Here is a 13,771-nt window from a genome sequence, read left to right as displayed (position 1 = left end):
TGGTGGCACCCATGTCGATGATCTGGCACGTCTTGCAGAGATTGCCAGGGCAGGGTTGTGTGGTGTCGTGGTCGCTGTTCTGAAGGCTGGGTATTTTGCTGGTTTGTTTGAGGTTGTTTGAAGGCAAGTAGTGGGGGTGTGGGGATGACCTTGGCAAGATGTTCATCTTCATTGATGACGTGTTGAAGGCTGTGAAGAAGATGTCATAGTTTTGCCGCTCCGGGGAAGTACTGGATGACGAAGGGTACTCTGTCGGTTGTGTCCCATGTTTGTCTTCTGAGGAGGTTGGTGCGTTTTTTTGCTGTGGCACGTTGGAACTGTCGATCGATGAGTCAAGCACCATATCCCGTTTGTACGATGGCATCTTTCAGCGTCTGTAGATGTCTGTTATGTTCCTCCTCGTCTGAGCAGATCCTGTGTATATGGAGGGCTTGTCCATAGGGGATGGCTTCTTTAATGTGTTCAGGGTGGAAGCTGGGGAAGTGGAGGTTATCCGTGGGCTTGCGGTAAAGCGAAGTGCTCAGGTGACCGTCCTTGATAGAGATGAGTGTGTCCAAGAACGCAAACGATTTTGGAGAGTAGTCCACGGTGAGTCTGATGGTGGGATGGAACTTATTGATGTCATCATGTAGTCCAGTGTTCTTCAAACTCGGGGGCGCAACCCACAGTGGGTCACAGCCGGGTGTCGGCAGGGTCGCGGAGCCATCCTTCACGGCGTTCCCGATCGTGCGAATCAGCCGCAGCAGCTGGCTTTTAATAACGCCGGCTGCAAGCGGCCTTCAAAATGGCCACAAACATATTAAAAATAATTGGTCGCATTGGGCATACACGCCCGATCACAAACCCGATGAATATGGGAAAAGAAAGAAAACTCCTTATCACTCGGATGTTGAAATGTCCACGGGTCTGCCGCCCCTATGAACACAAACTTTGCCACGCCCGATATAATGAAGGACTTGGGGCTCGACCTGTCCAGCCGAGGGTCCAACACACAATCCCCGCCCCATCATTATCTGATGCATATCGAGATCAGGAATAGCCACCAGCACCCTCTGAATAAAATCAGTGTCATCCCATTTTGGTGATTAACCAAAATCACTGACTAACACCCCACTTACTATTACATGCCTCTGTCCCGAGTCTGCTATAATGTTGATTGTTGAAAAAGCCAACCTCTGATTAATCTTCTTATTAATCCCCCGAGTCCTGCCATCAAAGTTAGAATGAAATGTTTGTCCAACTCATCCCTTCCGCAGGCTTGTCTGATCCCTAACTCTTAAATGGGTCTCTTGTAGAAAGACCATATCAGCCCTCAAACTTTTCAAATGGGCAAAAGCCCAAGACTTTTTAAACTGGTCCATTTAACCCCCTCACATTCCACGTGACCAATCGGACAGGGGCCTGCGCCACCCTCTCTCCCAGAATCAACCATATTCCTCCTGAGAGTCAATCCGGCAGGACCACGACTTATGCCAGCTCCAGGCCCCTCCAAGATGGCCACCATCACCCCATCAAACCAGTTCAAACAAAGGAACCTGCACCGTCAGCAAACGACTCCCCTCCAACTCCTCTAATACTCTCCCACTCAGCTCTACCGCCCTGAACACCAAACAAACAGCCCACTGAAACCCAAAGCCCACCCTCCCCACCCCAACAAAACAAACACCTGAAACCTAAGCTCATTACGATAATAAAAAGAACCCCCTGTAGGTAGCCAGCTGCAGCCATCTTCCCCACTCTGCTCCCGTTAACTAGCGAACCTGCTAGCCAGGTGGCCCCCACCTAGGGTGAAAACAAAGCCCTGCCACACCATGAATCTACAACCCAAACCAAAATTAACTTTAAACTTCATAGGAAGAAAATGGAAACCCACACGGAAAACCCTCCCTCCACCAGTTCCAACAATATCATAAACATCCCCAAACTAGCAAATTCTATCACAACAACACACCCTCCCACTACTTTACAACCATCCCACATACAACAAAGCAAAAACAATTTTAAAAGACTACATGACAACACAAGAATGTCCAAACAAAAAGGATCCTAGTCCTCAAAGCCTTCAGTCCCCCCCCCCCCCCCCCCCCCCACAATCCAAATTTATTAACAAAGTAATTCGCCCCCCCTCCAGCGCATTGAAATAATTATCTGTCTCTGAAAGTAACACAAAGACGGACCGGGTACATCATCCCAAAAGGTACATTGCTTCTGCAGAGGCCAGCCTTGGCCTTCCTGAATGCTGCGCGCCTTCTTGCCAACTCTGCCCAGACATCTTGATATATCGGATGGGATGGTCCTCCCATCTACAATCGTGAGTGTCCTTCACCCATCTCAGGACTTGATCCTTATCCAGGTACCTGTGGAGCCAGACAATTTTCGCCCATGGTGGTCCCCCGAATCTAGGCTTGTCTCAGCAATTGATGGGCCCGATCCAACTCAGGAAGGGTCAAGAAGATCCCCTCCCTCACCAACGTCTCAAACATCTTAGATACATAGTCAGTGGCACTTGTACCTCCAGGCCCTTTGGCAGACCAATGGTCCTTCAATTCTGAAGTCTGAAGACAATCCGATCACTGTGATCATTGAGTGCCTCCTCCACCTTCTTAATTGTTGTCCCCTGTACCTCCAGCCACTGATCCAACCTGTACAAGGTCACACAAATGGATGCCACGGCCCACTCAATCATCTTCCTCAAGTCATCAGCAACGGCTTGCCTCGGTTTCTTGAATTTTCTCAATGGGAATTGCACCAACTTCTCGGTTGTCCACTAGGTGGGCAATGATGCCACGGAGAGCTCAGCCATTTTCTCTATTTCTGAGGTTCTGGAGACTTCGGGAGACTTCCAAATTAGACGAAGATCCCTTGCTCAATTTATTCCGAGTATTGTACCCCTTAGGCATCACTCGACAGAGGGGAACCTAATTCTGTCACTCTGTACCAATTTCTTCCTAAACAACCTGATAAATGGGTCAAAAGGGCCAAAAATGAACTCCCCAGGCAGGAGCCACCTCATGTGTGACTGCTCACCAGGGGCAAAATTCTCCGACCCCACGCAGGGTCGGAGAATCGGCTGGCAGCGGCGTTAATCCCGCTCCCACAGGTTTTTTTATTCTCCGACCGGCCAAAAACCGGCGTTGTGCAAATCCCGCCGGCAGCCTCTGAAAACAGCTGGCGCCGGCGGGATTTCATTATATTTTTCTTTCAACAAATCTCCGGCCCGGATGGGCCGAAGTCCCGCCGACGTGGCCATGGGTCACGTCGGCGAAAAAAGAGTAGCTTTAAAACGGCGTCAACCATTGATGATGGTTGACACCGTTCAGTGTCCGAGGGCGAGTGCGGGGGGGGGGGTTGCGAGTGCGGGGGGGGGGGGGGGGGTTGCGAGTGCGGGGGGGTTGCGAGTGCGGGGGGGGTTGCGAGTGCGGGGGGGGTTGCGAGTGCGGGGGGGGGGGTTGCGGCGTTGGGGGGGGTAGGGGTGGTGGGGAGGGGGGTAGGGGTCGTGGGGAGGGGGGTAGGGGTGGTGGGGAGGGGGGAGGGGGTAGGGGCGTTGGAGGGGGTAGGGGTGGTGAGGGGGTAGGGGTGGTGAGGGGGTAGGGGTGGTGAGGGGGTAGGGGCGTTGGAGGGGGTAGGGGTGGTGAGGGGGGGTTGGGGTAGGGGGCAGCGGCGTGCAGAGGGGACGACGGTGTGTTGGCACCGGCCATCCGTCGCCCCCTCCCCTGCACGCCGCTGCCCCCTACCCCAACCCCCCCTCACCACCACTACCCCCTCCAACGCCGCCCCCCCCTCTCTCAACGCCGGTACCCCCCCCCTCTCCTCTCAACGCAGGTAACCCCCTTCTCCCCTCAACTCAACGCCGTAACCGCCCCCCTCCCTCCCTCCCTCCCTCTCCCCCCTCCCTCCCTCCCTCTCCCCCTCTCCCTCCCCACAACGCCGGGTCTCTCTTCCTCCTCCTCCCCCCCCCCCCCCCCCAACAACGCCGGGTCTCTCTCTCCCCACCACACAAACGCCAGGACTCGCCACTTCCGCAGCTGGTGAAACTGACGCGTATCACGTCAGTCCGCTGCTGGCCCTTTCGGGAAGGGAGATTACCGGCTTAAAAGAAGGTCCCGACGCCGGAGTCATCCGCACCGCTTTTTACCGCCGGAAATGGGCGTCACGTCGGTCCCCGGAAAATTTCGCCCCTCATAACCATTACTCGAAGCCCACTCATTTTTATGTTAAACTTCAAGATAGCCTAGCCTGTAAGGCTCATTTCTTTGCAATCAGTAGGTAAATGGTTAAACACAGACATTGAGTAAAATTCCTTTACCCTTCTAAATTCTTCAACAAATCCTGTTAAAATCAGGGTTGGAGTGGTAGAACAGGGAAGTCATAATTTCCCCCCACCCCCCTCATGTGGTCATAACATTTAATGAGATATTACTTTTTAAATGTATGATGCACATTTTAGCAACTGTTAATGCCAAAAATCATAATTTGAAATAATGTGATAATACACTGGGCCAGCTTTAGTTTTACCCACCTCATCAGTAAATCCAATGATTCTGAAACAATGCTGAATGGCTTCAAATTGCTCTCTGTATGAGCTGTTGGTTAAGATGTCCTGCATAATTGTGTCTTTTTCGTTATCAATATACCTACTCAAGCACAAAAGAACCATGCTAGCACAGAATCTTAATTTTGAAAATATTCAAATCTTACAATGCAACTAAAAATTAAGTGCAAAGCAAACAATTAGACAGTCCTTTTTTTATACGCAGCTAATTTCAAAGCAGTATACCTGACTTGCATCGACCAAAATATTTAATGAATATATTACAAGTCCTAGGATGACAGCTGTGCAACCAACGCAGAAGGAGCACAGAATTGGGACAGTATGTGGTGAACTACATTCCTACTGGACTGCAATTCAACACTGGTCCACGTTCTGAGCTGAAATACTTGCATTTAATTTGTGCCTTACTTCAATAGTCTTTTGTATTTCTTAAAAGAACACCGAATGCAATTTTTAGTACTTGCTTCCGATTTGCTCTCCGTGGCTTTGAAATGGCAGGAAGATAAATTCCAAAGGTTAAGGAGCTCTTTGATTGCTTCGTATTTTCATCTCTCCACTGTTTCCAGCATATTTTTAAACACCGGTGTTTTTATTGGAAACGTATCCATATTTCTGAATTTGTTATTAGCATCTAATTTTGTAAAAGATAATTGGAGTGTGGAGTGTTTACCCCTTATGGTGAGTGTGATTTTAAAGTTCCCGCAGTGTTTCACTGTTGAGGTAGTACAAAATGAAAGGTTAGGGAGTTCAGTAGGCACCAGAGAATATCTGCTGATCTTGATACAACTAATTGTCAATGACAGAGGACAATTGTCTCAGCATGTTCCAGGTCAAGAGGGCAATGCTTTTCCATATGTAACAAGAACACCTCAAACAACATGGTGCATAGGGACAGAACTCCCTGTGATTAGCAAGGTTACCACTGCCCTCAACCTTCCCTCATTCTTTTCCAGCATTGCAATATCTGCTCACCTACTGTGCATGTGAATAGAATAACACAACAATGCTACCTAATGCCACCCACACTACAGTCCAAAGATGTGCAGGTTAGGTGGATTGGCTAAGCTAAATTGGCCCTAGGTGGGGTTATGGGGATGGTGTGGGGCTTGAACTGAGTCAAGCTGCTGTTTCAAAGGCAGGTGCAAACTCGATAAGCCAAATGGCCTCCTTCTGCACTGTAGAGATTCTATGATTATGTCTTTTATAAAGTGTAGGGGACCATCATATACCCCTGCTATGAGAATACATGAGACACAAGGATACAGCTGCAAAGTTGTATGAAGTTTTAGCATGGGGGAGCAATAAATATGGAGCAATATGACAAGCAAAAATTTTACAATATGGAATCGGAGGACACCCACCTAGTACATGATACTATTGTTATGTCTTACCTCACCAAATTCTCTAATTTCTTTAAAGTGTGTTAGATAATCTATGCCGAGATTATAGTCAGGTTCCATCTTGCATGAAGGGCTCCATTTAGTAATTAAACTGCAGTGCAGAAATATATAGAGCATGTCCAAATTAGCTCCATCGTGGTTAAAACATGCTGGCCTGGTAAATGATAGTTGTGGAGTTCTATCCTTCAGGTAGATAAATACATCTGTCTCACAACCATAATTATCCATTGATTCTACAGATTTTTCAGCTTCAGTTTGTCCATGGTCTACAAATCACTCACTTGCTCTGAAGAGCAAACCTCTGCTGCTTCTTGATTTTGTGGTGTTCTCCAACTTTGCCATTATCTTTCCAATGCAGCAACAGACTCTGTATACTCCTTTCATCCTCATTCTCACAAAATTGCCTTCTTCAGTATGTTCTCCAATACTCTAACCTCAAAATGTCTCCAGCCTTCAATCGACATGCCAGTCTCTAAAGTTGGGCAACATGACACCACCCCAAGTGACATTGTTATCCCACATGGGACTTCCAATTTTAAGTATGGACTGCTTCCTGTTATCATCCATCTCGTTCCTTTTTCCTATTTACTATCATCAGGTTTTTACGCAACCTAATTTTTACACAATCAAGCCCATGTAACTTGAGCTTTCAGAGTCCATTTGTGTGCTGCTATTTTGGCTGCCATTCCAGACCCCAGCCCATCACTGTATTTCCACTTTTGCTTTTGTTAAAACATTCATTTATTTTTACATCTCCGAGAACTTCCTCTACTTTGCTGAATCAGCTGAGTCATTCTCAGCTGCAGCTGGTTAACTGTGCAACTGGTTTAATCCAGTTTCCGGAGCATTGGTTTTGAGGCCTAAAAACGTAGGCCACCTCAGTGTTCCAGTGCTACTTGGCTGAATGGGACCCCCAGAACATTGGGAATATTCTTTCCGAATCTACCCGGTCTAATCCTGTTAGAATTCTATATCCCCTCTCAGTCTTCTGAACTCCAATGAATATAATCCTAACTGACTTAGTCTCTCCTCATATGACAATCCCATCAGCCCAGGAATCAGCCTGGCAAACCTTCGCTGGACCTCCCTCCATAGCAAGAACACCCTTCCTCAGATAAGGACACCAAAACTGCACACAATACACCAATGCCCTATACAATTGCAGTAAAACATCCCTATTCCTACACTCAAATCCTCTTGCTACAAAGGCCAACATACAATTTTCCTTCTTTACTGCCTGCTGTACGTGCGCGCTTACTTTCAGTGACTGATGCACGAGGACACCAAGGTCTCGCTGAGTATCCACCTCTCTCAATTTACACCCATTCAAACAATAATCTACCTTCCTATTTTTGCTACCGAAGTGGAAAACCTCACATTTATCCACATTATACTGCATCTGCCATCCATATGCCCACTCACTCAGCCTGTCCTAACCCCCCTGAAGCATCTCTGCACCTCCTCATGTCTCACCCTCCCACCCAACTTTGTATCATCTGCAAATTTGGAGATAATACAATTTGTTCCCTCGTCCAAATAATGAATATATAATGTGAACAATTGGGGTCCTCGCACAAATCCCACGAGTCACCGCCTGCCAGTCAGAAAATTACCCATTTATTCCAACTTTTTGCTTCCTGTCTGCTAATCAGGTTTCTATCCATCTCAAGACACTACCCGCAATCCCTTGCGCTTTAACTTTACATAGTAATCTGTTGTGTGAGTCCTTGTTGAAAGCCTTCTGAAAGTCTAAATAAACCACATTCATCGGGTTTCCCTGGTCAACTCTACTAGTTATCTTCAAAGAATTCTGGTAGATTTGTCAAGCATGATTTCCCTTTCGTAAATCCATGCTGACTTTGTCTGATTATACCACTGCTTTCCAAATGTTGCACTATGAAATCCTTTATAATGGACTCTAGCACCTTCCCTTCTACCGATGTTAGGCTCACTGGTCTAGAATTCCATGTTTTCTCTCTACCTCCCTTTTTGAATAGCGGTGTTATATTAGATACCCTCCAATCTGTAGGAACCATTCCAGAGTCCAAAGGATTTTGGAAAATGACCATCAATGGATCTTCTATTTCTAGAGCCACTTCCTTAAGTACTCTGGGATGAAGATTATCAGGCTCTGGAGATTTGTCCGCCTTCAATCCCATTAATTTCCCCCAAACCATTTCTTTACTAATACTAATTTCCTTCAGCTCCTCACTAAAACTTGTGTTTCTCAGAATTTCCAGCACATTATTCATGCCTTCTTTTGTGAAGACAGAAGCAAAGTATGAATTTAGTTCCTCGGCCATTTCTTTGTTCCCCGTTATGAACTCCCCCATTTCTAACCGAGGGGACCGTGGTGATATGCCTGTGAATAATATTGTATACACTTAGCAATGCGACCTCCAACCAGCAGGTGGCATCAGACATCAGTCATGTGCCATCCGGCTCTCGCCAGAAGGTGTGAGGCGTATACTAGGACAGTCGCACATAAGGGTAGTTCCAGGAGAGTCTATGCAACTCAAATAGTAACTCAGTCTGCATAGCATTCTGATTGTTACCTTACCACGTGTAAACCAATGAGCCATCATTCTAGTTGAGTCACCAGCAGTTCTGTATGAATCATTGCAAAGACAAGGTCACAGAACACAACAGGGCCTACATTAGTTTTAATCAATCTTTGTCTCTTTACATACCTGTAGAAAGTTTTACAGTCAGTTTTTATATTGCCATTTTGCTTACTTTCATATTGTATTTTCCCCTTCTTAATCAATCCCTTGGTTTGCCTTTGCTGAATTTTAAACTGTCCCCAGTCCTCAGATCTATTGCTTTTTCTTGCTAATTTGTATGCCTCTTCTTTGAATCTACTAGCTCTAATTTCCCTTGTAAACCTTGGTTTTACCACAGTCCTCTTTCTACTCTTGTGCCCCTCAGGGGTCAGTGTTGGGGACCTTGTTGTTTGTGGTTCATATAAATGATTTAAACATGAATGTAGGAGGGTTGATCAGTAAGTTTGTGGATGATATCAAAATAAGTGGGGTGGTAAATAGTGAGGGTTGCGTTAGATTACAGGAGGATATAGACAGGCTGGTCAAATGAGCTGACCAGTGGCAAATGGAATTCAATCCGGATAAGTGTGAGACGATGTACTTGGGCAGAACAAACAAGGCAAGGGAATACATGATAAACAGCAGAGCATTGGGAAGCACTGAGGATCAGAGGGACCTTGGTGTGCATTTATAACATAGAACAGTACAGCACAGAACAGGCCCTTCGACCCTCGATGTTGTGCCGAGCCATGATCAACCTACTTAAACCCACGTATCCACCCTATACCCGTAACCCAACCCCCCCCCCCCCCCCCCCCCCCCCCTTCCCTTAACCTTACTTTTTAGGACACTAGAGGGACCTTGGTGTGCATTTATAACATAGAACAGTACAGCACAGAACAGGCCCTTCGACCCTCGATGTTGTGCAGAGCCATGATCAACCTACTTAAACCCACGTATCCACCCTATACCCGTAACCCAACAACCCCCCCCCTTCCCTTAACCTTACTTTTTAGGACACTACGGGCAATTTAGCATGGCCAATCCACCTAACCCACACATCTTTGGACTGTGGGAGGAAACCGGAGCACCCGGAGGAAACCCACGCACACACGGGGAGGACGTGCAGACTCCGCACAGACAGTGACCCAGCCGGGAATCGAACCTGGGACCCTGGAGCTGTGAAGCATTTATGCTAACCACCATGCTACCATGCTGCCCAACACAAGTCCCTTAAGATAGCAGGGCAGATAGCTGCAGTGGTTAAGACTGCATATGGTATGCTTGCCTTTATTAGCTAAGGCATAGAATTTAAGAGCAGTGAGGTTATGCTGGAACTTTACAAAACGTTAGTTAGGCCACAGCTAGAATATTGTGTGTTGTTCTGGAATCAACATTATAGGAGGGATGTGATAGCATTGGACAGGCTGCAGAGGACATTTACCAGGATGTTGCCTGGGTTGAAGAATTTTAGCTATGAAGGGAGATTGGATAGACTGGGGTTGTTTTCCTTGGAGCAGAGGAGACTGAAGGGGGACATGATTGAGATGTATAAAATTATGAGGGGTATAGATAGAGTAGACAGGAAGAAACTTTTCCCCTTGGTGGAGGGATCAATGGGGGCATAGATTTAAGGTAACGGGCAGGAGTTTGAAGAGGGGATATGAGGAAAAGCATTTTCACCCACAGAGTCTGGAACTCTGTCTGAAAAGTTGGAGGAGGCAGAGAACCTCATAACATTTTAGTATTTCGATGTGCACTTGTGATGTCAACGCACACAAGGCTATGGACCTGTGGAAAATGGAATTATAATACTTAGGTGCTTGCATTTGACCGGCTGTAGGACCTTTTCTGTGTTGTAGACCTCTATGATTCGCCCTCCTATCATCACGCTCCTTCCATTTCTCCACTCTAAGGTACTCTGCCCTCCCATTTCACTACCCTTAATGTTTCTTGCTGCTGTCCCAGGCTCGGCTCCCCCTTCTAAAAAAAAAATTGTTTTCTTAAGTATCCAATTATTTTTTTTCCAATTAAGGGGCAATTTAGTGTGGCCATTCCACCTGCCCTGTGCATCTTTTGTATTGTGGGGGTGAGACCCACGCAGACACGCGAGAATGTGCAAACTCCACATGGACAGTGATCCGGGGCAGGGATCAAGCCCGGGTCCTCGGTGCCGTGAGATAACAGTGCTAATCATTGTGCCACCCGCCTCCCTCTTAGATAAACCTACAACTTCCCTCTGTCGCTCTCTTGGCATCCTCCAATGGGTTCAGTAAAAGCACATAGTGCTGGCTTGTTACAAGCTGCAACCTCAATTGCGCATCTCACGGTCTCACGGAGTTCCCGTTCAATGTATCTGAATCATAGAATTTACAATGCAGAAGGAGGCCATTCGGCCCATCAAGCCTGCACCGGTCATTGGAAAGGGCACCCTACCTAAGTCCACCCTATCCCCGAAACACAGTAACCCTACCTAACCGTTTTTGCAATTTAGCATAGTCAATCCATCTAATCTGCACATCTTTGGAGTGTGGGAGAAAACCGGAGCACCCGGAGGAAACCTACGCAGACACGGGGAGAATGTGCAGACTCCGCATAAACAGTGACCCAAGCGGGAATCGAACCTGGGACCCTGGTGCTGTGAAGCAACAGTGCTAACCACTGTGCTACCGTGCCACCCTGCTGGGGTTAAACTTGCCAATCTCCTTTCTGTCCAACACATCCATCCCACTGCTGATTCTGCACACTCTACCAGTGGAATCACTCTCACTACTCATCTCCCTACAAAATGTCAATTTACTTGTGAACAAGGTCCTTGGTATCCATGAATTTATTGTGAATGACTGCATCAACATCATGGCCTAACTAAGGAATGATGACACCTTTCCTGTAATTCAAGCCTCCTCACCAGGCTGCACCTTCCACCACTTGCCCTGTTAAGACCATTGTGGTGATGTGATGCATATCATCAGATCACGCCTTGGCTCCTACTCTGCCACTATTTTCACCTTTGAGGATGTCACACTCTTTACTTTTTTTCAAAATGTTTGTTCTCTACCACCCTCCTACATACCACGTAAATTTTCTCACCAAGATATCGTTACTGCTTTCCTACCTCAGCCTCTCCATCTAATGGCTTCTTATCCTCGGATTTCAATATTCATCTCGACTGATCATGCTCTCTTTTCTTCGAATTTCACTGCCCTTTTATCCTCATTACATTTCTCCCTTCATGTAAACCCCCAAGGTCACACCCTTGACCTTGACATCTCAAGTGGTCTTGTTTGTCCTGTCATATCAATTACACAAAGACCATCTCTGATCACCTCCTTGTATCATTCTCCACCCACATCCCCTTTCTATGTTCTACCTTTCCTCGTTCCGCATCCATCCTTGGAAAAAAATATTTCCCAATTTGTTTACAACTGCACTGTCAAAATCCCAATTATCTCACTTTGACTTTGGCACACTAGTGCATTTCTGCACTTTTGATCCCCCAATCCTCTCACACCCTGGTTGTTTCCCTGGTGAGACCCTTATCTCCACTGTGGCCATGTAACATGGCCGCCCGCAAAGATCGATGGGAAATTAGGTTAAAGGCAGAATACAGACAGGCTGCAGCCTGCAAATATACAAAAGCTGCAGTTCAGACTTTTGCAGAAACTGACACAGGAAAAAGGCCGTTCAAAGGCCATCTTGGGACAATGGACTCCAGGTAGAAACTAACAATAAATGGCAGACTTGGTTGCGTCTGTTTTGCTTATTTGGGAAGGCCTATGTGCCTCGGAATTTAATGGCCATGACTGGCCGGGACCCGCCCAGCCATCAAGGTGGCCACCCTCAATTGGTTGGGATCGAACAGGGTGATCAAGCCCAGATTGATTGGCCATTCAGCTGGGACTGCTCAAAAACGCCCAAAATTCCCAAGGAACAAAAGGTGTATGCAGCCCACCACTCACTCTTCCGACTGCAGCCTTCGACTGACGACTTGAATAGATTTGACAGCAATGAACAAAGAAGCAAGAACAATACAGCACAGGAACAGGCCCTTCGGCCCTCCAAGCCTGCACCGATCACAAGTCCCATCTAGACCAACCGCCTGTATCCTTCTATACCCCATCTGTTCATGTGCCAATCTTAAAGGTCGCTAACGTATCTGCCTCAACCACCTCACTTGGCAGTGCATTCCAGGCCTCCACCAACCCTCTGTGTAAAAAAACTTTCCACGTACATACCCACTGAACCTGTTCCCCTCACCTTGAACTTGTGCTCCCTTTTAATTTTAAATACCACCCTGGGAAAAAGCCTCCCACTGTTCACCCTATCTATACCCCTAATAATTTTCTAAACTTCTATCAGGTCGCCCCTCAGCCTCTGTTTCTCTGGGGAGAACAATCCCAGTTTGTTCAATCTCTCCTCGTAGCTTATACCCTCCATACCAGGCAACATAGAACATAGAACTGTACAGCACAGAACAGGCCCTTCGGCCTTCGATGTTGATCCTGGTAAACCTTTTTTGTACTCTCTCCAAAGCCTCCACGTCCTTCTGGTAGTGTGGTGACCAGAATTGGACACAGTATTCCAAATGTGACCCAACCAACGTTCTATATAACTGTAACATAATCTTTGAGCTTTCATACTCGATACCCCGTCCTTTGAAGCCAAACATGCCATATGCTTTCTTTACCACCATTTCCACATGTGCTGCCACTTTCAAGGATCTGTGGACCTGCACGCCCAGATCTCTCTGTGTCCCTATGCTCCTGATTGTTCTGCCATTTATTTTATAGCTCCCACCTGAATTGGATCTACCAAAATGCATCACCTCGCATTTGTCCGGGTTAAATTCCATCTAATAATAATAATCTTTTATTGTCACAAGTATGAAGTTACTGTGAAAAGCCCCTAGTCGCCACAATCCGGCACCTGTTCGGGTAAGCCGGTACGGGAATTGAACCCACGCTGCAAGCCTTGTTCTGCATTACAAACCAGCTGTCTGGCCCACTGAACTAAACCGGCCCATCTGCCATGTCTCTGCCCAATTTTGTAGCCTATCTATATTATGTTGTATTCTCTGACAATCTTCATCACTATCCTCCAATAGCTGATTGGCTTGGTTTGATCCTAATGATAAACAAGACCATGAACTCCTTGCATTTATTGTTGGAGAGCATGGTGGAAGAAACAGGAGAGGATTTTAAGAAGATGATGTGCAGTAGGGAAAAGGATTATCTTTGCACTCCTGGAATTGTGAGTAGTTTTAGTAGATGTGAGCA

General features: G+C 46.8%; 1 protein-coding gene across 5 annotated transcripts in view; it reads right to left on the bottom strand.

Annotated features, from left to right (window-relative positions):
- Positions 1–13,771, bottom strand: part of myo3b (myosin IIIB) — an 881,575-nt gene that overhangs the window by 544,676 nt on the left and 323,128 nt on the right. For all 5 annotated transcript variants that reach the window (XM_038789471.1, XM_038789472.1, XM_038789473.1 and 2 more), the window contains one exon: positions 4,520–4,634. In XM_038789471.1, coding sequence (XP_038645399.1) covers positions 4,520–4,634 — 115 coding nt within the window. The remainder of the gene's footprint in view (positions 1–4,519; positions 4,635–13,771) is intronic.

This window comes from Scyliorhinus canicula, chromosome 2 (genome assembly GCF_902713615.1).
Source record: "Scyliorhinus canicula chromosome 2, sScyCan1.1, whole genome shotgun sequence".
Lineage (NCBI taxonomy): Eukaryota > Metazoa > Chordata > Chondrichthyes > Carcharhiniformes > Scyliorhinidae > Scyliorhinus > Scyliorhinus canicula.
The sequence above is the reverse complement of the archived record's forward strand: the minus strand, read 5'-3'. Positions and strand labels throughout refer to the sequence as shown.